The sequence below is a fragment of the Miniopterus schreibersii genome, assembly GCF_964146895.1.
Source record: "Miniopterus schreibersii genome assembly, chromosome: 5".
NCBI classification, from domain to species: Eukaryota; Metazoa; Chordata; class Mammalia; order Chiroptera; family Miniopteridae; genus Miniopterus; species Miniopterus schreibersii.
In genome coordinates, this window is record NC_138106.1 from 46,490,733 (window position 1) to 46,518,079 (window position 27,347).

The 27,347-nt window shown below is 51.3% G+C and overlaps 1 protein-coding gene across 2 annotated transcripts in view; it reads left to right on the plus strand.

The window, feature by feature from the left end:
* Positions 1-27,347, plus strand: part of ITGB5 (integrin subunit beta 5) — a 102,541-nt gene that overhangs the window by 60,747 nt on the left and 14,447 nt on the right. For both annotated transcript variants that reach the window (XM_081139432.1, XM_081139433.1), the window contains exons 8-10: positions 846-935; positions 8,660-8,794; positions 14,178-14,607. In XM_081139432.1, coding sequence (XP_080995558.1) covers positions 846-935; positions 8,660-8,794; positions 14,178-14,607 — 655 coding nt within the window. The remainder of the gene's footprint in view (positions 1-845; positions 936-8,659; positions 8,795-14,177; positions 14,608-27,347) is intronic.

The window sequence follows — 27,347 nt, forward strand, 5'->3', positions numbered from 1 at the left end:
TGAGCTCTTTATCTTCTTTGAGTCCGAATCAATTTTAGATGAAAACGAGAGAAGAGGATTGTTTTTCTTTTTTTGTTTCATAGGCGATAGCAGGATAAAACATGTCCTTTTACAAATAGCATTTTTAGAGGCTCAGGTGCGCACACTGTGCTGAGTGTGCACAGGAGGAAAGATGCACCTTGGCTTAAGCCGTCCTTGCTCAGAACCAGGGACACCTTGCTCAGGGAGGAGTCCAAGGCAGGCTGAGGGGGGTGGATGTTTCTAGATGTTTCTGTTACTTTAACAAGCGACACGCTCAGGTGCTAGTACAACTGACAGGCAAAAGGCAGCTACTTCAAGGCTGCCTGCTTTGTTGTAGGACTTCACCCAGAGATACCCCAGGGCACCATTCACATCGCGGTTCCCTGTTAGGGAAAGAGGCGGTGAGCCCTTGAAAAATTTCCCGTCGCTTCTGCTGAACAGGTTGAGGGCATCCTTGAGCTGATCCTGGGAATACCTGTGTAGACTAGGGGAGAGATGGCAGGAAATATGGTAGACTATGCTGACCTTGGAGGATGGACTTTCAGAGTTGTCTGTCACATCGGGGGTGGGGGTTCTCCAAGAAGGAGCATAGCTTATACTGTAGGAACAGATCTGTGCCTTCGGGAGTGAGTGTTGCACAGCCCACGGCAGGGCCTCTGTTTCCCTGTGCCAGTTCTTTCCTCCTTTCCTTGTGGCATCCTCTCCAGTTTATGGAGTGAGAGTGGCAGGCGAGTGTGGGTCCCCTCACTGTTTTAGAGCAGGGTTCCCTCTGATGGTATGGAAAGGCAGATGGGCTTATTTCTTTTTTCTTTTTTCCCCCCAAGAATTTTACAGCCCTGATACCTGGAACAACGGTGGAGATTTTACATGGAGACTCCAAAAATATTATTCAGCTGATTATCAATGCGTACAATGTAAGTCATCAGTTTCTTCCTGATCCACACCTCCTTCCCTGCCCTTTCCCGCTGAGGCCTCGGGAGCCGACTGGCCTCAGGCGGGCAGCCATACCACACTGGCGCGCCCGGCTCTGCTCCCCGCCTCTTGCCTCTTGAGTTTGGTGCCTTTCTCCTGAGATACGGGGTGGAGAAGGCCATCCTGCTAGAGACAGCCCTCTTCCCTCACCTCTGCCAGCTTGACTCTCATAAGCCGATCCCTGTGAGTGCTCAGTGGAACTCAGCCTGTGGCCTCTGACTGCAGGGTACCCCGGGTCCCATCGGAGCACCTCGCTTGGGTGAATGCAGATGCTCTCCACCCATCCAGTTGCCTGGGCGATCCCGCCGCTGTGCTCCCTGTGGGGAGACGGGAGAAGCATGTGCACTGATGTCACTTTTCAGTGGGCCGGACAGTTGAAATTCCCAGGCTCATGGAGCTTAGCGTAGAGCTGCAGACTGAATTGGATAGAAGGCCCAGAGAAGAATCAGCAGTAGGTCTTTGCTCACAGCCTTACGACCTGATTGTAATTGGAGGAGCCCAAGTGGGCCTGTGAAATTCTGTGCTGTTGTGAATCATCGAGTTACAGTGAGTACAGCACCTACAGCTGTGGGCTAGGAGCCGCTTCCACACCCCAGGCTGACTGTCGGTGATCCCTGAACTTCCCTCCCTTTTACTCTCTACCTCAATTCTCAATACCCAAGAAGTTCTTGACTCAGACCTACCGTTTTTCTCAGGAAAGTGCAAGCACACTTTGCTGCGCTGGGAGGTGTTAATGTACTGTCTGTCCACTGTCCTCTTGCTGCTGAGCCCCTGAAGGGTTGTCGCTTCCAGTGCCCACCTTACCCTTCCTTCATAGGGCCAGGTCATTCCCAAGTAGGATTCAGAGTGTATCTTCCCGTTAAAACAAAGTTACACGTAGAGTAAGTATAGTTTAAGTAGCACTATTGGTCTTAAACTTATGTAAAGTAGACGTCTGTGGGCCAACCTGGGCACCCAGTTAACCACTGTGACATCACGTGGGTGAGAAAAACCACCTTTCCCAACCGCGACTGCCTTACAGATGAGCATTTGGATCTCAGCCTTTCCCAGTGCTGACTTTTTCAGCCTACTGCTGAAGCCCTTTTCTGAGTGACAGGAGTTCTGCTCAGCTAGCCCAGGAGCCATAGGAAATGCTCTTGCCACTGCCCCTGAAGGAGCCCTGCAGCTTGGGGGTGTGGCCAGCCCCCCTCGGTCTCCTGGGGCTTTGGTGTGAGTTGGGGGGCAGTGAGGATTTGTGGCTGGTTTTCCCTCCTTCCCCCACTTTCTGTTACAGTTAAGGATCCTGGTCACAAATTCCCCGACTCTTCCCCACCCTGAACTATTGAGAGAAACCAGACTTCTTTTCCCTCTCCCACACCACTCCCCACACACTAACATCTTCTTTTCTGATCTCTGACCTCTAAATCTTTGTCAGACCCTTGGGCCTCCTCAGAACCCAGAACCCAGAACCCCGTAAGACAGGGTTTCTAGGTTGACTTTATACTCAGCGATTTCTGATTGCCACAGCGAGTGGAAACGTAACAGGCTGAGAGAGGGTTTGAGAAGAGAGCACGTGCGAGGGGGGGACTGGCCTGCCGAGTAGCATCTTCTTTCCCAGGGCCACGCCTCACCGTGAACCTCTTGGGCACAAGCTCTGGACACTGAACTAAAAGAAGCTAAAATGAGAGCCAGAAGCCCAGCCTGGGTTGTTCTCCCCATCCTTCTGGGGGGCCTGGGCCTGGGTTAGGAGAGGGGCTGCTGCCAGACCTGCTCTCTGGTTGCCTCCTGCCGAGCCAGGGCCGTGGAGGGAGCAATGGCTGAAGAGCAACCACATCTCAAGCTCTGGGGTGAGGTGAGGATATTCTCCTGAGCTGGGGAGGAGCCACTTCCCAGCATTTCCCTTCTCAGCCCCTGAGGCCAGACCACTGGGGGTGATGACAGACTTCTGGCCCTCCCCCAAGAGCATTTCCTGGGGAAGGCCCGAGCTCTCTGCTCCTCGTGGCTTTCATAAAGGAAGACACAGGGACACTCAGTTCCATAGCGCTGGCTGGGTGGCATTCGCCCGAAATGAAGCATTCTGCCAGGCAGTGTTGTGTGGCTAAGTGATTCTGCATGTCCACCCCCATGTGGGGCTCCTAAAAACCGGGGAACACCAGGCGTTGCTGTTGGTTCCCTGGGTGGGGATCTCCAATGCCTAGTGGCGGTCTTCCTCTGAGACATGTTGCACAGGCTCCAAGCAGGATTCATGATAAGTAGTTTGTGTTCTTTATAGAAATCCAGGGACCTGGGCAAACCTGCTCTGTCGGTGTGGTGGGTGGAGGTCGGGAGAGGAATGGGGAGCCCGCTCTGCTGCTGAGGAGTCAGGACAGGACAAGGAGAGAAAATAATCTTTTCCAGGCAGGAGCTGCATCTGGAGCCCAGGAAGAATCTGTTGAGGAGTTGTGGGAACCCCACACTGGAACCTGAGTCTGAGTTAAACCGGTTCCTATAAGAGCACATTCGGGACTGAGACATACAACAGATGAATGAACGTTTGAAACTCAGCTGTTTTCAAATGGGAAATTCTGGAATTCCATCAACAATGACTAGTCAAAATCAGTGGGAAATTTTAAAACAGCTTTACTGGTAGATAATTAGCGAATAATAAATTGTACAGATGCAAAGTGTACAATTTGTTTCGACACATGTACCTACCTGCAAAACTATCACCACAGTCAAGGTATTGAGATCTGTCACTCCAAAAAGGTGGGACCTTTGGTAATTGCCTACTTCTATCCCCCCTTCAGTGGAAATTTTTAAGCAAGATATTAAATACAGAAATGTGAAATGGCAGGGAATTTGGACCAAAGCCCTGTTGGTGGAGGCCAAGTTGGGGGTGTGCTGGTGCTGGACACTGACTAGTGCCTGTTTCACCGGCTGCCAGTGTTTCTGGCACATGGAAGGCCTGGGCTGGACTTCAGTCCTTAGCACTTCTCCTAGATTTGAGCCTAGCACTGGCCTCTGGTGTGTGTGTGGGAGGGTGTGGTGGATGTGTATGGTGTGCGTGTGTGTGTAGTGTATATCATGTGTGCTGTGTATGGTATGAATGTATGGTGAGGGGGTTGTGTGGGGGTATGTGTGTGTGTGTGTGTGTGCGCGCTATGTGTATCGTTTCTGTGTGATATATAGGGTGTATGTGGATATGTGTGGTGTGGGTGAGTGGTACGTGTGTGGTGTGGGGGTGGGGGTGTGTATGGGGTGTGTGTGGTGTGGGAGGTATGTGTGGGGGTGGGGTGTGTGTGGTGTGTGTATGGTTTGTGTGTGGTGTGTGTGTGTTGTGTGTATGGGGTGTGTGTGTGGGGTGGTATGTGTATGGTTTGTGTGTGGTGTGTGTATGGTGTGTGTGTGGTGTATGGTGTGTATGGTTTGTGTGTGGTGTGTATATGGTGTGTGTGTGGTGTATGGTGTGTATGGTTTGTGTGTGCTGTGTGTATGGGGTGTGGGGGGTGGTTTGTGTGTGTTGTGTGTATGGTGTGTGGGGGGGGTGGTATGTGTATGGTTTGTGTGTGGTGTATGGTGTGTATGGTTTGTGTGTAGTGTGTGTGTGGTGTATGGTGTGTATGGTTTGTGTGTGGTGTGTGTATGGTGCGGGGGTGAGCTTTTGCCTGCACCAGAGGCTCCGGTTTTCCTTTCACCTGCTTCTGTCCCCAGCCGGGGTCCAAGCACAGCTCTGACTGTTTGCATTTCTGTGTCACCTCACCGTCTCAGTCACCCACCGTGGTGGATTTCAAATGAGTCATGCAACACATGACTAAGTGGGGGTGTTGACTTTTACCACCCCTGAGAGTTGCTGGCAAACCATCTGTGGGGACATTCGGAAAAGATTTTGGTTGGAACATGTGTAACAGATGAAATTGCTGTGGTATTTAGCTCGGCCGAGGAGGGAGCAGAATGGAAAGGGTATGTTTAATTTAATGTCTTGCAGAATCAAGTCTGTCATATGCAATTTTCATAGTGAGAAATCTTCAACTCTGGGCTTTGATTTATAAAAGTATTCTTGCTGTGCCAAATTCTTCATCACAAGAGATCAGCAAATCCTCCCAGGGGCGTTAGCGATGCGGAGCTTTGCTGTACAGTTGGTGCTGGTGACGGTCTCTTCCAGCACTGAGGCGGCCCCGGCTGCACACAGCACCAGCACCGTGCCACACAGAAAGGGGAGGCGGGACGCGGAGGGAAAGCACTGCAGCCTCTCTTCTGAGTGGGAAGGAGCAGAATGAGCTGGAAACCACTAGAGTTGCATGTGGAGGGTGACATCAGAGGCCGTGGTATATGTTTTTCCTCGCTGAGCACATGTTTCTCCTTTTGCTGTTGCCATAAAGTCTGCTCCCACCCGCCCCACAGCTGCCTGACTTAAAGCAATTGCAGATGTGACCTAGCCTGACCGAGTATTTAATAGCCTGCAAACTTCTGACATTCTTGACATTGTCTCCTAGTCCTAGGATGAGGGGTAAGGAATCATTTTCAGGAGCAAAACTGGCAGGAGCTCGTTGAGTTTCAGGAGTCGCACATCAGTCTTTCTGTGAAGGAACTGCATGCGCTGTGGCCTTGATCCTCTGCTCTGTCTTGTTTCCTATTTATTCATTCATCCGCTCATTGAGCAAATACCTGCGAAAGGCTGTGGCAGGCATCACGCTAGACCTTGGGAATGAAGCAGCGAACAGAACACAGTCCCGCCCTCTGGGATCTCATGGTCTTAGGGAAGACTGGCCCTACAAGCGGAGTACAACCTGACCACACTCTTCACAGTCAGAGCCAGTTTTCCAAGAAAGAAGAATCGGGTGTCGTGATTATAGAGAGCGCTGTGGGGGAATCAGACTGCCTGGTCCTGGTCCTGATCCTGGTCCTGGTCCCGGTCCTGGTCCTGGTCCTGGTCCTGCCTGCTTCTGGCAGCTGAGGGACTTTGGATGAGCATTTTCTTTGGCTTCCGTTGATGATGACCCTGGATGAGCCCTTTTCTTTGGCCTCCCGCTTCTATAAGATGAGCAGTTTGAACTAAATAATCTCCATGGTTCCTACCCCTCTAATATCTTAAGAGTTTCTGATTTTAGAGAATGTGTGGGATCGGGAAAAATACAAATTTCAGATCAGAACACAAGGCTGTGGGGTCTTATGGCCACAGTAGGACATAGAATTCAGTTTCCACCCATTATAGTTACTGATTCATAAACTGGGAGTCCCAGTCCCCAGTGCCCTTTCTCCCTCTCCCAGGTTCTGCACCAACACTCCCAGGTTCAGGATCTTCATGGGCAGCGCTGATGCTCCCTCGCAGCATCCTGTTCATGAACCACAAGGCCCATACTTCACATGCCTCTTCCCAAGTAACTTTATGTAGCTCCAGCCCACCTAGCCCTTTCAAGACGTAGCATTTTGCCTCATCCTCATATTTATTCATGATTACAAATTTTAAAAAATTATCTTGTCTTTCAGAAATAACTTCATTTAAGTTTCTCCCACTAGGCCTGAGCTCCTTAGCGTCGCTGCTGTTACACCACCCGTCGTTCTATCCATTCAACAATAGCTTATGCACAGTTCTCGGGAGAAATATAATATGGCCCTTGGAGCTCACAACTCAGTGGGCAAAACAGATCTGTAAATAGCTCATCACTTCCAGTAGGAGACTGCCCTGTGTGAGGAGTGGCACTCTCACAACCCTTTTCTAGCCGAGGCTGCCACTTACAAGAGGAAGTGGATTTAAGACAAAGTATTTTTAGAGTTGTAGATGCATTTGCACAATTTGTTGCAAAGGGAGAGACTTTTTCACAGAAAATATTTTTACCAGCTGTTAATTTGTTAGGAAAACTGCATATTTAACTTATACAAGTTTAATACTACATGCTCAGCAAAAACAAAAGGAAGAAAAGAAACCCCATGAGAACAAGAGGCAGTTCTGCCTACTGTTCTGTTCTGTGCCATGTTCCTGGAGGGCACCTGAGAAGTCAACCAGCCCATCAGTTGATCCTGGGTTCCATGTGTCCATGAGTCTCTTTGGAGTGCATACGTCCTACTATACAGAGTGTACTAAGTGTACAAAAAAAATTGAGGGGTAAAATATGCCCCCTAAATATAATAAGCCAATTACTTTATTTAGTTGCAGTCTCCAAAGTGCATCCTCCTTAGAGATTTCCAATAGGAATTTTTAAAACTAACAGACACAGAAAATTGTTCAAGCTTTTCACTAAATACACCTAAGTATTCAGCACCTAGGTAAAAAAAACCAATAATATGACTAGCACCCAGAAGTCCCTGTGATGCCCTCCTACATTACTGTCCCCCAAGGGTAACCATTATTTTTGCCTGTTTTGAATTTCATATACATAGAATCACATAGTATATGTGCCTTTTGTGTCTGGCTTCTTTGGGGCATTGCTATATTTATGAGGTTCATCTGTGTTGGGACATGTGGTCATATTTCATTCATTCTCATTGCTGTGTGGTATTAGGTGAACATACCACAGTTTAAAAGCAAAACCTACTCTGTTGATAGGCACTCGGGTAGCTATTACAACAGTGTTGCTGTAAACATTCTTGTACATGTCTTCTGGTTCGTACATATCTCTGTTGCGTCCACCCTTGGGTGAATTGTTGGGTCTAAGGTTGGCCTAACGTCTGGTAGGTACGGCCGAATGGTTTTCTCAGAGCTGTACCAATGCGCCCTTCCACCAGCGGGTACGAGGGCCTCAGTTCCTCCACATCTTTTCTAACACTTGATGTTTTCAATCTGCTATTTTTTTATTCCAATGGGAAATATTGGCTTGATTTTCATTTTAGTCTCTGTTTTGAGAGCATAATCCATACAAAAGACGTTATTCTCTGATACTGTCATTCAGCCTTATCCAGGTGGATCATCGGGTGGGGTGGGGTGGGGTGGGGAACAGTGGGGTGGCTTCCTGGGGAGGTGCCTGCTGAACTGATTTGAAGGATGAGAAGGAACCAGCCAGGGGAAGAGAGGAGAGGAGAGGAGAGCCATTGAGCAGAGGAATGTTATTCCAGGTGTAAAGGCCCGAAGTCTGGAGAGCACAGGGCCGGATTTGAGGAGCTGCATGTCTGAAGCTGAGGGTGGGATGAGAGGTGACTGGAGAGGCAAACAGGACAGAGCATCGCCCCTTGAAGCAGATAATAATATATGGCAGGTGGACCATTATCAACATCTCCAAGCTCCTGGAGGGAGATCTCAGGCCAGGTTTAGCAAGATGGGTATATGGATGTAGAGAGAAAGGAAGAGCTGAGACGGGCAAGGAAGGGGCACCGGAGCAAGCCCACTCAGGCAGGCAGGGTGGACTCCAGGGAACCAGCTCAGAAAGACATAGAGTGCAGGGCTGGTTAGACCTCAGTCTTCTGGGGTTTCCTCACATCCCATAAGCGATCCTCTCCTCCCTCCCTGGGGGACATCAGGAATGCAGAGGTGAACATCTCTGTCTTCTGAAGCTCTAAGAGAACATTAAGCACAGGGCTGTCTGAGGGTGGTGCCCTGAGCCACTGCACAGGCACATGCCCACAGAGCTGGCCCTTGTAGGGGGAATTGGGGGCTCTTGCCTTGGCTTGAGGCTCCCGAGCGAGAGGAAGCCACATGGGCATCAGAACCACCGTGGAAGCATCTCATCCGCAGCTTCACTAAGTGGCTTGGGCTTCCTCTCTTCTCTCTGTTCAGAGCATCCGGGCTAAGGTGGAGCTGTCAGTCTGGGATCAGCCTGAAGACCTCAACCTCTTCTTCACTGCCACCTGCCAGGATGGTGTATCCTACCCCGATCAGAGGAAGTGTGAGGGCCTGAAGATTGGGGACACGGTAAGCTCTCTCCCCCTCTCCATTTATATGACACGTATCAGCACCGGCCATCATTCTTTGGCTTCTGATAACTTTTGTGACTTATCAGAGCCCTCTAGGAGTTTGCATTCTGCCTTCCAACTCATCACCCGGGAGGACTTTCCTAACCCTGCCCTGTGCATCCTCAGGGTGCCAGATGGACTTGTTAAAAAGCTCCAGTCAGTAGGCAGACCTCAACACATTGCCCCCTCAGTCTTCCTCAGGTTGACGTTGTGCCCTTGGTGTTTTACATAATTATTATCTTCACTGGACAGGGATGACGTCAGGTGGGAGAATGTGGGTAGGAATCTAAGAGACCTGGCCTCATTCCTGGTCTTCTACAGCTGGCTCTATGCCTTGGGTAATCTAACCTCACTTTTCCCTTCTGTAAAATATGAGGAAGCCCATTCACCTCTTCTGTTTGATGAGATGGAATGGATGCCTTGTGTGCACTAAGTGGCTATAATTAAATGGTAGGGAAGAAGTGTTGTATGGAAAGATGTGTACCTGTTGCCAGACCAAGGACTTGAGGGGGGATAGATGGGCGATGAGGACACAGATGGGACACTGGCCTGTAGGTAGGCGGAGTGGGCTCCAGGGAGACAGGTCAGAAAGATGTAGGGAGAGTGCAGGGCTGGTTAGACCTCAGTCTTCTGGGGTTTCCTCACATCCCATAATCAGTCCTCTCCTCCCTCCCTTGGGGACATCAGGAATGCAGAGGTGAAATCCCTGTCTTCTGAAGCTCTAAGAGAACATTAAGCACAGGGCTGTCTGAGGGTGGTGCCCGGAGCCACTGCACAGGCACATGCCCACAGAGCTGGCCCTTGTAGGGGGAATTGTGGGGCATTCCCTCCACCCCCTTTTTGCTGAAGGAGAGGGACACGTCCAGCTGGCACCAATCTGCTTTTCCTAACCCTGTGCCAGGAAGTCAAACTTTCTGTTCCTCCTCTCAAGCTGAATTATCTTTCTCCAGAGCTTACAGCTGGGCTTTGGCAAGCAGGCTTGCTACTGAGCATGTGGGCATTTCCCTCCTAATATGTGTCCCAAGGGCAAGTCTGGTGGAGGAAATGAACATGCAGCCGAGTTAATTCTATGGAGGCCGATGGGTACGGTGATAAAAAGCCCGGCGTGGTGCTACAAGAGCCCCAAGGAACAGGGATCCCCACATCACAGAGGGCACTGTTTGAGCTGAGACTGGAGAAATGAGTAAGAATTTTCCAGACACAGAAAAGGAAGGTGGGCAGGTGCCATTAGTAGGCGTAGCATGTGCAGAGAGCCGGTGAGCCTTCAAGGCTGGGAAAGAACATTGTCCTTCATAACTGCAAAGCAGCTGAGGGGGTGGGTTGGGGACTGAGGGCAGGGGGGCTGGAGCTAGGGCTGGAGCCGCTGAGGCAGGTCAGGCCATACTGGTAGCACACACGTGCAAAGGTAAGGTGTGTGGCCATTGTTTGGCAGGCGGGTCCCCTTCTTTTGAGCCACCAGTTGGGAAGGCTTCAGACAAGTCAGAGAATGGTGGGGGGCTAGGCAGGAGTGTAGAGAACAGCCCTGGGACTCACCTAGAGGCGAAGGTTAGTGAAAACACGCAGGGTATAACTGTCATCTGGTACCTCGGCGTCTGGCCGATGGGTGAGGACGTGTGGGGCAGCCTTGCGACAGCGGGGTTGATGTGGCAGCCAGGTGGCCTCACCTCCTCATAACCAAAGCTTCCTGCTGGGGGTGGGGTGGGAGATCTGTGGTCACTTCCAGCCAGAGTTCGTGGTTTTGTGACTCTCTCTTCTCTGGGTTAAGAGATCTTGTCCAGGCAAGAGCAGGAGAGGTGGCTGGGAGTGAGAGGCAAAGATGTCCTCGAAGAGAAATATTACATAAATAAAGCCTCGAAAGCCCCAAATTCAGTGAGGTTCTCTTCTCCAGCGACTTCATATTTTTCCCTAATTTTCTTCCCCTCACCCCAACACTAGCCAGCGCTGCCTGTGGCCCAGCCCTGGGAGTCGGTTTTCTCTTACAGGGGCTTCGACAGATCAGTATGCGAGTGGCCGGCTGTGCGGCCAGCACTAACGCCCAGCACAAAGGACCCAGTGAGCCCGTAACGGGCTTCCCATGGTGTCCCGTTCCTGTCTCCCCCGGGGCTTTGTACCCTGTGCCCATGCCCAGCGCTTTGTTTCCATGTGCTCCTAGTGGACTTGGCATCGGCACAGCCCTGAGTTTGGTGCTTTTGGGGTGGGGGCTGGGTGGTCTGTTTGAAAGGGTGGATCAGACCAGCAGCCCTGCTGGGGAACCAGGAGCATCCCAATGAGGCTTAAATAACACGACTGGGCGGGCGGGAGGGCTGCTCTGTCCCTGACCTTCCCCTGGAATCTCCGAGTGGGGAGCGGGAAGCTCCAGGAACCGGGGAGCCTTCAGGATCAGCCGGAGGCCGTAGTATCAGGGAAGAAGCGCCACCTTCCAGATGCCTGCCGGACTCCAGATTCTTCCCCGCTCCTGTAGGGAAATACCCTGAAAGGAAGGGTCCAGAACAGATTTACTTGCTGTTCCCAAAGAGCTTTTTATAGCACTCCTGTGCCCAGCAGGACCTGAGACCCAGTGGCTGAAATAGAGCCATTCTGTGGTCATTGGCGGCCGGCTGCATGCCAGGACTGGGGAAGGCCACCGGACCTGCCTAAAAGTCAGGTCCTCCTTGTTTCCCCGCCAGGCAGCCAGGGTGTGAGCTTTTCTAAATCCTGAGTGATCGCTGCCAGCACTGATTCGGTGGTTCCCCTAACCTCTCCGCTCACTCCCAGCAAACAGATACATGAACGAGATTGGGGAGAAACCATTCTCTTTCGCTTCTTTGTCGCGTGACGCAGGCAGGATTTCCTAGGGGAAGGTTATGCGCACAGATGGACACTTCCCACAGACTTTCAATAATTAAATGGCTCTGGCTCTTGGTCCAGGTCATTCCTTTGTAGTTTTTTTTCCACTTCTGATCCACAGATGCCTTTGGGGGCCAGGGCCTTTCATCTAATAAGTGCAGCAAAGCCGTAGCCCTGGGAAACAAGCCACAGAGCAAGTCACAGCTTTTCTCCAAGCTTCGGAAGAGAGGGATGCTCACCTCTGCATTCTTGATGTCCCCGTGGGAGGCTCCGATCAGGCACAGTTTCCCCTCCTCATCTGCGGGCTTAGGTTATCCCGAGCCAAGGCAGGAAGATTTGAAGGAGCCTTTGGCCCTTGTAGGTCACCCTCTAGTCCCCACAGTGAGCCAGGCCGCCTCTGCCTCTGTACCCAGATATGGACACTGGTTATCTGCCTCATTCCCACTTCCAGGAGGTGACATACCAAGGAGAGCACAGGCCAAGCCCCTCACCAGTTGTGATACCAGCTTAAAGCTCACCAACCTGTTTTCTCCCTGGTAAATGAGGGTGCCCCCTTCTAGGGCATATGAATGAGCTACTTGTGGAAATGCCTGCACAGTGCCAGGCAGGCATGGGTGCTTGGCACCTGGTACCTGTTAGTGTATGTTGTCATAAGGCAGATTTTAGTGCCCGGTGGGTCCCCACTTTGGTACTGTGCCTCGAGAGTCCACGTATACCTCAGGGCCTGGGAACTAAGTCCTGAACTTGCTTTTGTCAATCCCTCTTTTTGTCCCCTCCTCCCACATACACATTAAGGTTGGGGTGAGCTAGTCCCAACTCTCTGCAGCTGGCTTGGTTATCCCAGTGTCCTCTGACCTGGCTCCTGGTCGTCTTCAGCTCACCTGTCATCTCCTGTGACGTCCTTTGGCTAACGCTGACTCCTGGGTGTCTGTTGTCGAGTTCCTTGAGTCTGTAGCTTGCTACCAAGCAGGACTATCTCTAGGACCTAGAGAGCTGGGTCTTCCTCTCTCCTCAGTCTCTCACACCCCCGCCCCCACCCTGGGGTGTCCCTAGATGTCACAGAATCTGAAGGGAGGCTTTTTAGAATTAGTAAAGATCCCAAAGTGATAGGGATCTGTAGAACATTTAGAAAAAAATATTCAGTGTTTTCCAAAAGTACACTTCATTACCTAAAGAGTGCCCCGTAAAGCAAGTTATTGGTGACTTCTTAAACCTCAGCTGTATTCCAATGCCAATAATAGAATTAAGAATAACAGTAGCTAAAGGTGATTCCTAATCCAGTTTTGAGCTTTAGAATGATCGAAGGAGACTTGAAAAATAAAGACAGTTGGGCCAGACGTGGTGAATCAGTTTCTAGAGTCGGCCCAGGCCTCTGTCTGTGTAGGGAGCACCACCATTCAGAGGAGAAGCACCACCTTTCAGGGAGAAGCACCACCACTGTTCAGGGGAGAAGCACCACCTTTCAGGGAGAAGCACCACCACTGTTCAGGGGAGAAGCACCACCATACAGGGAAAAGCACTTCAGGACATGTTTGGTCAGGGCATGCCAGCTCCCTGTCTGTGGATTTCCACAGTGCCCTGCTCCGAGGGCAGTGCTGGATGATTCTAACCACACGTGGCTCCTTTCTCAGTGGCAGGAGGGTAGGTGAAGAAATGATGGTCTGTTTCCTGGGAGAATCACATCGAGCAGGGCACTCGCTTTCCTCACATTGCAGCCCAGTGGGCAGCTAATGGGCATCTTTCCTGCCACCTGCCGCCAGCTTGGTCCACCTTGCTGCCTGTTTCTAAGGCAACCCAAAAGTAGCTCAGGAGTTAGCAATGCTTCTTTACATGCTTTATTTAAAAAGAAACAGTCCTCGTGCGTGGCACCATTTCATGAGCAAAGACTTCATGACCTCAGGGCCGTGGGCTGATTAAGAAAGATGCAGCCGTGAGAACCACTCGTGTCCTTTTAGGCGTGCCTGTGAGGAGGCAGGTGCGCTGGGAGGGGGACCCAGGTATCCTATTGTCCCTTCTCCAGCAGGGAGGAAACCTTTCTACAGAGGGGTCTGTGGACCCTGGCACCCATGCACTCAGGGAGCATGTGACGCAGTGCGTGGCACAGAGGAAGCACCCAGTAAATGATTTTCAAAATGTAGATGGGGAGAGGGTAGGCTAGACGTGAAAAGAAAGGGGAAGAAAAGAACTGTGTACCCGTGAGTGAGTCTGTCTTTCTGTGGAAGTCATTTCCTCAGGGTTGTGAGGATTAAAAAGACAATGAACATTCAGGAACCAAGCACCGTGCCGGTCAGACATTGGCAAGCCTAATTGTCTTCCTTGATCAAGGGTGGGAGCTGGCTCGCCTGGGCCTCTTCCTCCTGGGGCCCGTGTGCGTGGACAGGGGTGGGTTTAGCCACAGCTCTCCCCTGGGGACCTCGGAGGAACTGTTCTCGGGCCAGGTCTCTGGGATATTGGGAGGCAATGCAGATACCCTGACTCATTGTGCGCACAATGTCCCCCCTCTTCTTTCTGCCCAGGCGTCCTTTGAGGTGTCTGTGGAGGCCCGGAGCTGCCCCGGCAGACACACGGAGCACACGTTCACGCTGCGGCCGGTGGGGTTCCGGGACAGCCTGGAGGTGGGGGTCACCTACAACTGCAAGTGCAGCTGCAGCGCGGGGCTGGAGCCGGACAGCCCCAGGTGCAGCGGGAACGGGACTTACGTCTGCGGCCTGTGTGAGTGCAACCCCAGCTACCTGGGCAGCAGGTGCGAGTGCCAGGAAGGGGAGAACCAGAGCGGGTACCAGAGCCTGTGCCGGGAAGCGGAGGGCAAGCCCCTGTGCAGCGGGCGCGGGGAGTGCAGCTGCAGCCAGTGCTCCTGCTTCGAGAGCGAGTTCGGGAAGATCTACGGGCCTTTCTGCGAGTGCGACAACTTCTCCTGTGCCAGGAACAAGGGAGTCCTCTGCTCAGGTAGGCACCCTGGGCAAGCACTTTGCTCTGAGCCAGGCCCACGCGCTGTGAGGACATCCCCCAAAGCATGCCTTTAACTTACTACCACTGTCCTGGGAGGAGACCAGGGCAAGCCTTGCCCACCACCAGGCCTGGGAGTGGGGACCAGTGTGTCAAAAAATGCAGGAGAAGGTGCTGCCATATGACGTGGACTCAGAGTTGGAGGCGCCTGTCATGAGTCACCCAGGACTTGGCCTCCACAGCATTCCTGACAGCTAGACGTTCCGCCTTTTCTTGATTGCCTCCTGGGACAGGGAGCTCACTGGAGCTGGTGGTGATTATTCCCTTGTTAGATGTCACATTCATCTCCTATTGCTGCTTTAACAAGTACCAATAACTTAGTGGCTGAAGACAACACAAATTTATCCTGTTAAAGTTCTGGAAGTCAGAAGTCTGGGATGGATGCTATCTGGCTAAAATCCGGGTGTCAGCAGGGCTGTGTTCCTTCTAAAGGCCTAGGGGAGAATCCGTTTCCTGGCCTTTTCTGGTTTCTAGGAGCCATCAGCATCCCTTGGCTTATAGACTTGTCTCCATTTTCAGAGCAAGCAGAGCAGCATCCGCAGAGCTTTTCTGGCTCTAAGAAAGAGTCTCAGCTTTGTTGCCACATCTCTCGCTCGCTTGCTCCTGCCTCCCTATTATAAGGAGCCTTGCAGTTTTGTTGGACCCAAAAGGATAATCCAGGAAAGTCTTCCACCTCAAAGTCCTTGACTTAATTACATTTTCAAAGTCCCTTTTACCATGTCAAGTAACATAGACACAGCTCTGGAATTAGGCTATGGATGTCTCTGGGGGGCCCTATTCTCCCTCCCACAGACAGGGTTTGAAAGTTTCTTCCTATATTGAACAAAGATTGTTTCTCCATTACTTTCACCCAATTGTTCTCATTCTAGACCCCCTCTTCCACCTGACAGCCTGTGAAACATCTGGAAACGTCTTTATGTTCCTCTGTTCTCCTCCAGGCTTCTCCAGGAGGGCTTTCTGTTTTGTGCCGCATGGTCTCAGAATTGAGCACAGTATTTATCCTGTATAACCAAGGCTCAGCCCAGGGCTCGGGCAAGCATTTGCTTCCTGTGATCTGCACATGCCACTTCCATTGACACATCCTAACGATACATTCACTTTTCTTTTCAACAATCACATTATGCTATTGACATTGTTTTTAACTTTACTACCAAAACTTGAAGTTTTTAAATTTTTGGAAGTATAGCCCAGCCAAGTTTTTATTGTGTCATGTTTGAGCACTTAAGTTTTTTAATCTAGGCTTAGGACTTTATGTGGATTCCAATTAAATTACAGCTGGGCAGTTCCCGTTCTGAGAGTTGCATTCTGGTGAGATAGTGCAAAATCGTGTCTCCAAAGGGTTGTTCCATCCAACACCGGCCACTGCAAGTAGAGGAGGCAGAACCATTTCAGGTAGGATTGTAGTTTCTGCTGCTGTGGATTCTGTTGTGTAGTCTGTTTCTACGATTCCTTCCTTGAGAATGGCCTTCCAGTCGGGAAGTGTTGGTGAGAAAGGAACTTAGAGAGCAGCCGGGAAGATGAAGCACAAGTATGTGAAGCGAATCACAACATATAAATGAGCCGTCACTGTGAGAGGAGCACCCATCCCTCCAGGGAAGAAGCAGGTGCTGAGGGTTGTGCAGATGTGGGTCAGCAAGCGAGGCCTCCCCGGGCTGCCCACACCATGAGACTAGCAGGAGCACACCCATGGGTGCAGTGGGACCAACATGTTCAAAATTGGAATTACTCCAGAAAGTGCAGGACATTTGAATGCCGTTAGAAGAGTTAGGGTTTGATGTGCTGAACATGCAACAGGGGCCCGTCCATTCTTTCCCTGTCAAGGAGATGATAGATTGGATTAGCTGGCTGGCTCTGTCTGGGTCAGCAGAAAGCGTGCTTAGGATCAGGCAGACCTGTCTCTGACTATAATAACACCACACGCGGCTGGGTCGCTGTGGGCACAGAGGTGTTCTGAGCAATAAGAGAATGTGGATGAAGCACCTAGCACATTGCCTGGCACAAAAGGAGGGCTGGCTGGCCACCGGCTTCCTTGTGAGTCAGTGCCACACGGCTCCGGGAGCCACAGCTGCTGCCCTGTGCTGGAGGGGCGGCCTCCCCCTGTAGATCTCTGGGCTTTGCCTCAGAGCCCCTGCGTGCTGGGATGGAGCTTCCAGTCCCTTGAGCAGCTACCATAAAAGCTCCGAGAAGCCTGGCAGTGTGTGCAATTGGCTCTCAGCAGTGTTTGTTTTGTTTTTAAACATATTAGCAAATATTTTCACAGAACTGTCCCTCCTTTCCCCTCGGGAGCCAGAAATAATCCTCTGATAGGTCTTCATCCAGAGGCTGCTGCATCCGTGTTGCCTGCGAGCGAGGGCTTAAGTCAGGCGACACGCTCGCTCCGTCCCCACAGTTTATCAGCCTACTGCCTGGGTTGTCCTGGACTTTCAGGTTTCCTGTCTGTAAAATGGGCAACACCCCTGTTTCTGCACTGTTTTGATATTTGAAGAAGATGTAGGTGCAGGACCTGGCGTGCTTGGCAGGAAGCAGGGCCCCTGTGTGGTAGAGGCCTCCTCTCTCAGACGTGACAGTTCTGTGAATGGGGCCCGGAGGTGCAGGGCAGGTGCAAGATGAGGTGTGAGTGGCTCCATAGTGAAAACTTGTTGCTTTGAAAACAGGAATATTCTATAGCTGAGTGAAAATGCAGCTCTTCTGCTGAGCCTCCAGAACGCACAGTTCTGAGTTAATCGCGTGTCAGAGGCCTGCCGGGCCCGGTGCGCTTCTCTGCCCCTCCGCTCCATGCAGCCCTGTGGTATCTCCAGGCTCCCCTGCCCCTGGGTGGAGAAAGGGGGGTTTGAGAAGCCTGAGGCTCCCACGTGCAGGATGCATCAAGTTACTACCTTCCCGGGATTGCTGAGGTGCCGTGTCTTCCTCCCATTAGGAAAGCCATACACAGTCTTAAAGAAAACTGAAAAATACCAGGAAATCAACGGGTGCGTGGTCATTCTGTGCCATCCGTCTCCCTCTTGGTGACTGGGACTAATGTGGACCACCTGCTGAAGCAGATAAGGACCTCCTTTCACCCTCCTCGGTCACGTGTGCTCCGTCAAGAGAATGACTGGGTAGCCGGATGATTCTTCTGAGGTCTAGAATATTCTGGAGTAGAAAGAAATACACTTAGGATTCCATCACTCGTACTTTAAGAGTGTTTTTCCTTCTAAACTTTTTCTAAGTTAGTGTGTCTGTGGCTGTGTACAATTTTGTATTTTGCTTTTTTCACAGACTGTTATATCCTAAGGAGCATTTACAGTTCAGTTACCTTACCTCGCCCTCGACTAGGACATTTTGACTCTTTCCATTGCTTCCCCGGTGAGCCGCCTTTCCCCGCACTTCAGGAGCCACCTCACACTGCAGGGCGAGGCTATCCAAGTCTTCCCAGGAAAGCAGTTTCTGGAATGAGGTCGTTGTTTTGATTATTGAGGAAGACTTGAACCCGAGCCACTCCAGGCAGGACTTGATTATGCGTCCAGGCAGCCGCCCCTTGAACATCCATGTAGCTCCCAGCTCTTCGTTCCACTTGTCCCCGAGGCAGCTGTGAGCGGGTGGGGGAGGGGCTCCAGCCCCAGTCCCTCGGCACCTGTGGCCAGCTTGGGGCTCCCACCCCAGGACTGTGTGTATTGGTTTTGAGCTCTTGGCTGCTGCTACATTTGGGGTTTTTCGTGGGAGAGAAGCCTATTTCCCAATAACCACTCTGGTCTTGAAGCTGCTGACTCAGAGACTCGCAGGCAGCTGACTTCAGCTATCTCTCAGTCTTTCTCACCCCTTGGCCCTGCGGCCTGTCCTACAAGGGGACTGTGTGGTTGTGGTTTGTCTTCAGACCAGGACGGAGGCAGAGCCAGGCCAGAACTGGTGGGACGTCCCGGAGAAACTCCTACTTATCCCTGGTCTCTCTGTCTGTAAGAGGCTTATAGTCCTTCCCCACAGCTCCCCCACCAAGAGCCAGGAGTGAGCGGGAAATACAGGCAATTACAGGTTTGTAGTATGTTACCCATCATAAAAGTGATGAGGCAGATCAAACTAAGGTCTGGAAGCAATTGAACAACCGTCTTATTACTTTTGTGACACACACTCGTGGGAATGCGTGCGCAGTCGGGGCTGCTGTGCCTCCCTGCGGTTTCTGGAGGCAACAACTCAGAGTGGGTCGGTCCACAGGCCATTCCTGTGTGTGCAGAGGGAGCTCCACGGGGCCATCGGGAGCGTTTCTGTTCTTTGGAGTCTCGTAACGTGTTGACCCTTCAGAGTCCCTCTACTAGTAGAATATGGGAAGTTGTTTTTATTGTCATAAAAGATTATTGCTCAGACTTTTGTTGTTCTTTGCTGGTTTCTGTACCCAGACAGTCCATTTCCTGGGGTTCGAGTTAGTCCTTTATGGTAAAGTGTTGAAAGTAGTCTCAACTCTGATGTTTTTGGCAGTCTCTGCTTAAAGTGACTGCACTGGGGTACAATGAATACTTTGCTAATGACCAGCTTACTTCTTGGGATTCACATATTGAGAGAATTTAAATCAAATAAGACAATAGAATTAAGAACAGAACCCTTTTGGTCATGTGACTATGGGATGCCCAAAGTAATCTAAATAAATTCTCATATATTTTACTTTATCTAACAAGCTATTTGACACACACACACACACACACACACACATATATATATAAAATTTAATATGTGGCAGGTTATTAGAGGTCAAGAGGCATCTGCAGTTCTCTCCCAAACATAAAAAGATGGAGAATGACATGGTGACACTAGTTTTCAGTCCCAGTGGCAGAGCCGGCATCTAAGCACAAGTTCTGGGCCTGGGCGGATGGCTTCCAGAAGGCTTCACAAGGTTCTGCTAAACCTCCCCCGTTAAAGATGCCTCTGACCTTGTGGCTTGGTTCTGGACCTCTTGATTCTTGCTAAATGAAACACTTCCTGTGGCAGCAGTTTTCCAGATGTGTTTATAAAAGGACTTCTCAGCATATTTGTACTGTTTTCTCCGGAAATGCAATTTTCACACTAAGAGTCACAGCTTGGTGGCCATTCCCAAGGCTGTGGGCATGGCTGTACCTCTGTCACTCCCCTGCAATGTGCATATTTTATAAATGACTTGTTGCAGGACCATCTCGAGTGTGGCTCCATGACAAAGGCCTCCCAAAGGACCTTTTGGATGAACCAAGATTTGACATATTTAGTTTCCCAGGATGGCTACCATTGTGTGCCCCAGGTGGGAGGCCTAGAAAGTCCTTCAGCTATTTTTCACGTATATTAATCTCTGCTCAGTTTGTTCGTGGTTACCAGGTGCTATTTGTAAATGTAAGGATGCAAATATATATATATTTTCTAGATAAAGCCTGTCTCCCTCAAAGGCATGTCTTGTGCAGCAGTTTCCCTCACCTGGTGGTACATGAATCCTTACTGTGCACATCTCAGCGAAGGCCGTGAGACTTTTATTCCATTTGGGGGTACTGAGAATACAGTGTTTCTGAGAACAACTTGTTACAGGATTCTTCAGTAACTATGATGATGAGGAATGATATACCCATAATTAGTAAAGGTATTTCCACCTAAGACCATTTCCCGGAATGGTTGAGGACCAGTGCATGTTCAGATCTAAGCCTGGCAGTGCCCTTTTCTGCCTCTGTGACCTTGGGCTCTTCATGGACCCTCTCTACAGACGCCCCAGAGGGTCGTTGTGAACATCAGATAGGGTGCTACTGTAAAACTCCTTGCACGCTGCCTCTTCCCCAGGGGTATTGCATCAAGGTTATTACCTGCTCATCCCCTTCCTGTAAGAACATTTTCTTACAGCCAGGTAAGCATCGGAGATATTTATGGCACCAAAACATATTGGTTTTGGAAGTTCCCAATAGGTATCTCATGGTCAGGAATTCTCTAACTATTCCATCTGTATCCAGACATTGCTCAAGTTCAAAGGAAAGTCAAAAGGGAACTGAATGTAGGACTTAGTCATATAAGGAAACAATGCATCTTTCAGACCAGTCATGTAAACCAAGTGAGCTGGGCTGCTTAGATCCGGAGTCAGATAGCTTCTGCAGCTTGTCGTTGGAGAAGGCTCTTTGGAAACACCAGAGCTTAATAAGTATCTGATCTTAGACAGTGCAGTTACAGATATGGAAACAAGGATCTCTCACTATGGTCATTTTGTTTTAGGTAGGTTGCTGCTTTCTTCTCAGTCAACAAGAGCTCATTGAGCAGCCCTCATCTGCCAAGTTGTAGTGGGTGCCCTGGGGACAGAGTTGGAGTTGCTTGTACTCTTGAATTAATTTCTAATTTCATGTGGCCCCTGGAATTTTCCACTTCTCAGAAACTTTCTGGGATTGAGGAATGAGGATCTGAATCCTTTAAGCTTCTCCCTTCACCATCCAGATTTATATGAGATCTTAAAAGACAAGAAAGTATTAGGAAGCCCCTTTGAGAATCTGCCCAGTTCCATGCTCTGAGCTTAGCTCTGGGAATGGAGTTTTCTTACTGCCCTTGCTCACTGCTCAGATCTTGTTTTTAGAAACATCTTATGATGTTTCACCAATGATTGTGACAATGGAGTGATCTAAGCATTGGATTTCACCTCACTGCCCTTCTCTCTCTACTTGAAAGGGAAGCGTGTGAATAGGAGGACCTCTGAACTTCAGGCCTGGTCCTCAAGGTCATGAAGTTTGGCTTGTGAAGTAAATAGTGAAATTTCAAAAGCACAGGAAGATCCTAGGAAGACACGTGAATGTCATGTACCGATTTCGGTGTAATTAGCTTTTTGATATTATAGAGTAACACATTAGAAAAATTTTTATTTTTAGTTAACTTGAAAACTACAAGACACCTCTGGTGGCAGAAAGAGTTATTCCTAAGGTCCCTTTGGTTCCACTTCTTGGGTGTTGAGCCATCACTTTGAGTTTGGTCTTGATTTTGGAAACTGTGACATCATTGGTTACAGGCCTCTGCGCTCAGTGCCTCTGGCCGGGTGGGGCAGGACTGGATGGAGCCCTGTTTTCCTTTGGGGTGAGTGTCCTTGACTCTCAGAACACTGACCTAAGAACTCCACCCAGATCCAGCTGCTCCCTGGTGTCTGGCAGTTGCTCTGAGCGAGCCTGACCTGCTGGAATTTTTGAGTCTTTTCTCCAGGGCGCCTTTCTGAGCCCTGCCTGTTGTCCTCTGACCTGCAGGAGGGGGCCTCCTATCACCCCAGCCCACAACCACTACCATCTTGATAAGATGACTCCACTGTCCCCAAGCTAAAGAAATGTACTTCCCAGGTTGGTGTGCTATTCGACATCACTGTGCAACAATAGGAGAATGTAGTAATGCGAGGAGAATCTATTTTAATATCCTTTTTGTTTCTTGGGAAACAGGCTAATTTGTTAGTATTTTGCACTCATCATGAACAAGCACTAGTAGTGGGATTATGTGCATCTCATGCCTTTTGTAATGCCACCAGTCACTGGGTCAACTGTGTAGTACCTGCTTTGACTGTTTACATTTGGGGAAACTGAGGCCCAGAACCTAGACTAAAGCTCCTGTGATTCTTGATTATAGATTCAGACGAGGAGAATCTTGCAAGTAAGAGTGACCTAACTCCCACCTAATTTTACTTATTTTGATTGAGACCCTTCCCAAATATCTGAATTACCAGTTCAGCATCCCTGCAACCACCCAAGCACTTAGCCCACATTTTCCAAGTCTCACCTAATAAGTGCTCCTTATTTCAGAAAATTTTAGGAAACATTTGGTCTCTGTTTCCCTAAGTGAGTGTCTCTGGGTTACATAAGAATATATCAGACCCAGCGGACCAGGCTGAAGGACACACGTGGACCAGGGGACCAGCTGAGGGCCCTGTCCTGTGATTATTACTTAATGAAAAGCTCCTCGTGTTCCTTGTAGTGTTCAGCAGGTGTCCGGCTGTTGTAGATTATGCTGACCCCACTTTCCTCAAGTGAACCTTTGTTAGCCTGTTTTATTTGTAAAATACTTTAGACAGGATGATCTCATTTAGTTGTTGACACTCTTCCAGGAGATTGATGTGGCTGTTACTGATCTGACCCATGTGGGGAGGCTGTGGCTGAGGGAACTGGCATGTTGGCCACACTCCTCACCAAGGTTGGCCCAAAGCCTTGACCCAAGAAAAGCCCACCTCCCCTAACCCTCGGGAGCTGGGTGCTCCCTTCCGGGCGGCTGCTTCCTGCCATCCCAGGCGTCAGCGTGGCCACTCCTGTGACATTCCAAACCAACTCCGTCCATTGAGGCCGCTGCACCAGGCTGTGAGCGGCGGCCGGCCGCGGGTGGAATATGCAGCTGCTAACCAACCACAGCGCCCTGAGAGCTTTCCAGGTTGAAAATAGTAACCCTCACATCCTGTGGCTGCGACCAAGAGGTTGTTGAATTCGTGTCTCCTCACATGTGGCTGGCATTCCCCCAGCAGTGCCTGCCAGGCAGATTGGCAGGCTTAGCCAGGCTCAGTGTCGATCAGAGGCACCTTTGTTGGCCACAGGCCTTCTGTGTGTGTGAGTCAGCATTCTCCGGTCCCCTGGGGACGCCGGTTCATCTCACTCAGTTGTTTACAGACTTCTTTGACCTAGGAAGGTGAGTTCATTAACGAACATGGGGTTTTTCCATCTTCCCTTCATTACCTTAACCTTTAAAAGACGGCATTTAAAAGACGGCATCATATAAACCATATATTTTCCAGGATCAACTGTACAAATAATGGTTTCTTTCCTTTTGCCTGTAAAAAAGAACGTATATGTTTAGGTTTCTGAGTATTTAATCTCCCTGTGATATGTAGAGTCGGGCCAGAGAACAGGCCTCTTCCTCGCCGCTCGCGTGTGAAGTGCGGTGGTAATTAGGGGACTTGGCGCCTGGGCGCCGCGCTGAGAAACCAGGTATGAGGCCAGAAAGGCCGAGCTGTCCTTCGAGAAGGCTCTGGACTCGGACAGCGGGGTCCGTTTTCTAGCCAGTGCTGTCACCTCCGAAAGTCACGCTGAGGTTCGGGAGGCTGGGCTCAGAGCCCGTCCCCTTCCCTGGCCCGCAGTGGCCGCATTCGCCGCCCCGCTGCGCGGCCGGCAGAGGAGGGCAGGGGGCGCCTGGCAGGGGGCTGCCCACTCACCTCCCCAGGGCTGGTCGTCGACACTAAGCCAAGGACAGCGGCAGCTGCCCTGAGACTAAGGAGGCATCGCTGTCGCCATCTCCGGGGTCTTTCGCCCTGAGACATGAAATCCGAACGATATGAAAGAACAGAATTGAGGAGCAAAGCCCGTTGGACTGTGGCCACGTCCTGCCCCTTTTTTCCTCCTGCTCCCCTGAAGTCTCGGGGTGAGGAGCAGCACATGGGTGGCTGAGGTTGCCCAGTAGCACCCACTCCGAGAGGCCATCCACAACCCAGCAGTTCCATGGAGTTTCAGGTGGAGGGACAAGGACAGGGCTGAGCTGGGCAGGGAGACTTTCTGCAGGAGCTGGGGTGGGGCTGGGGTGAACCCGAGGGCTGCGCTTCCTGGGGGGCGGCCTCGGCCCACAGCTTCTCCGGCCAGTCACTCATCGCAAGCCCATGTTTGCAGGCTGAGGAAGCCTGCGGTGAGGACACTGCTTGCAGGGGGACTTCTCTCTTGCCCCCGGGAGGTTTGTTCCATTTCTGCTGAAGTGCCCGGAGCTAGGCTAAGGCTCCTGTGAAGGAGCTGGGAATCTCCGTTTTTCACTCTTTTGGAACCAAAGCCCGTGTATGGAAGGGAAAGATAAAGTGGTGGGAGGGGTACATTCCCACAGGGACCAGACTCGGAGACACGGCCCAGCCGAGCAGGGACGCTCAGGACAGGGGAAGCCTGTTACGTAACAGTAACCTGCCTGTCAGCAAAGAATCAGGAAGGGCACGTCCCAGGAGGAGCTCTCCTTCCTGTGCCGAAGCCCCGGACAGAGGGGCCGTGCCCGTTGCAAGCCAGCCTGTGTGTGGGTTTGACCACGGAGAGGTCAGCCCACGTCTGGCTTCGTTTCTCCATGGAGATTTGTGTGGGTTCCGGGATGTCTGTGACAACGAGGGTGCCTCTGCTGTATGTCCACTGGCTCAGAGAGGGGGCTCCGAACACCCGCCTGGTGCCGAAGAGGGCAGGGCTGTGGGATCTGCCCCCAGTTGCCCTGGCTCAGCAGAGTCTCTGGGCCCCTGGGTCCCACAGACCCTGCGACTGGAAGCTACGAGTTGGTTTCTTGCTCCTTTTAACACAGTTGTTGGAGAGGTTGCTGGAGAGTTGTGGGAGCTGGGCCCAGGGTTTCACCCAGAGGTGCCCAGAACATAGACTAGACCTGACTCCCAGTGACAGGGAAATACCCCAAATGAGAGAAGGCCTTCCAGGGCTCCCCCCTTCCTGTTTTCTCGGTGCTGCTTCCTGGTTACATGGCTGGCTTGGTTCTGAGAGGGAGGGCAGGCTGTGGGGCAGGCTGTGGGGCAGACGGGCTGAGAGGGAAAGGGAGGGAGAGGGCCGCTGGGGGCCCGAGGAGAGTGGAGAGTGGGCTGCTGTGAGAGGCAGAAACTAAGAGGAAGCAATGGGAGAGGAAGTGATCACGTACCTGGTGTCAGAGAGAGAGGGAGAGGGAGACAGGAACATGAGAAAGGAGAAACGGAGGCTCCTTCCTGCCTCAGGAACTGAGCTAGTCCTCCCTGCCAGCCTGAGTGGACTCTTGGAGGGGACGGAAGCTGCCACCGAGGGAGGCCACAGTGCATTCCTGAGCTGGTGGGAGCTATTTTTGGACTAGCTGTGGAGAGACGATATGGACAGCTCTGCCTCAGACGGCTAGCTGTCCCTTCCTGCTGAGGGCCAGGTTCGGTCCCCTCCCTCACTGGCTGGCTCTGCAGTCCCTGCTATCCTCGGTGGGGCTCCCCAACAGGGCCTCGGGCACCTCAGCCTGTCAGCCTCCCCACGAAAGCTCTGGGGGCCCCAGGTGTTATCCCTTCAGGCTGGGTGTGGATTAGGTAACTTTATAGAAGCTTTTAACCCTGAAAGTCTTTGATCTGAGCTCCCAGAAAATGCTTCCCCTCCCCTCACTCCCATTATAACAACAATGATGATGATGATGGAGGTAGCAGCATTTATTGAGCAATTACTATATGCCAACGCCAAGTGCTTTGTACAGATCAAGTGGTTTAACTCACACAACAACCCTACAGGGGGGGCATTTTTATTAGCCCCATTTTAAAAATGAAGAAACCATGATCCAGAGGGGTTAAACATTCGTTCCTGCTAGTAAGTAGCAGATTCAGGAGGTGACCCAGGCACTCTGGTCCCAGAGGTCTTGTGTTAACCACTCCACTGCCCCATTTTCTAAGTGTGTCCTTGTATCCAGTTTTGTTCTTCACCACCCTTCGTGCGCCGTGGCGAACAGCGTCCTCGCCATCCTTAGACTGTGCAGACAGCCCCACCCCCTCCTTTCCCTGATGGTCCCCAAGAGCATTGCTGGGGAAGGTTGTGGGGTGCTGGCCCCTGCCCACACCCAGTCAGCACTTGTCTCCCTCCTCAGGGCTCCCTTCAGGTCTTTGTTTCCACCCTCCAGAGGCTCTCCCCTCTTTTGAGGTTGTGCCCTCCCACTGCATAGTCCTCGACCTGTCCCCATCTCTGTCACTTACCGACCTCCTGGTCACCCCTACATTCCACCTCACACTCACCCCTTCCCCCCAAGTCCCACTGTCCACTGCATTTCCCTGTGGAAAGCTGTCCACTACCCTCTGAGTCCCTTGATTGCTCAGCTCCAGTGGAGGCCCAGCAATTCCAGCTGCCACTCCCTGAGCCCCCTCATGGGCCAGATACCGTGTGGGAGCCTTAACAGTGCCCACATTTTTAGCAACATTCCCACGAGGAAGGCACCGTCCTCATTGACATTAGGAAACAGATCATCACACAGGTTTGGGGACTTGCCCAAGGCAACACAGCAGATGGTGGGGGGACAGACTTGAACTTGGTTCCAGCACAGCCCCATGGCCTTTCACACAGCTGATCGGCACGACCTGGAACTGCACTGCGGGAACATCTCCCCGGCCACAGCCCGCCCCCCTCAGCGCGTCCTCTCCTCCTGCATCTTTCTCTGCTGTGATCTCTGTGGAGTTTGCCATTCACTCGATTCTCCCATCTCCCCAAAACTCTCTTCTGAATCTTTTGCTTTAATCAGAAGTGTGCTCAAATACATCCCATCCTCAGAGTCCCGGCCTCCCCCCTCCTCCCGGCTTCCTCCCCTACTGCGGAGCTGCCCCGGCTGTCACCACTCCCCACCTCTCTGCCGGCTGAATCCGCCCGCCCGTCTCCCCAGACAAGCCCGGCAGCACCGTAGGACTTGCCCGGCCTGACCTCCACAGAGCGCCGGGGCTGGGCTTCCTCTCACGTCCCTCCTGGCTGCCGGGCCACTGGTTCCTCTCCCTCCTTTCCGGCAGCTCCTTCCCAGCCTACTTCAAGGCCTCTTCCTCTAAATGGCCGCCTTTCTATTTTATGAAAGAAGGCGAGGGGCTGCGCCTTGGCCCCCAGCCCACACAAGCACTGTTGTGCTGAAGGAAAGCTGTTGAATTCTGTGGAGCTGAAATTCTGTATAAATAGACACATTTACAACTTCCTGTCCATTTAGCTATCAATCATTCTAACAAAGGTAGTACTAATAATAACTTGCACATGGAGCAATTCACAGCT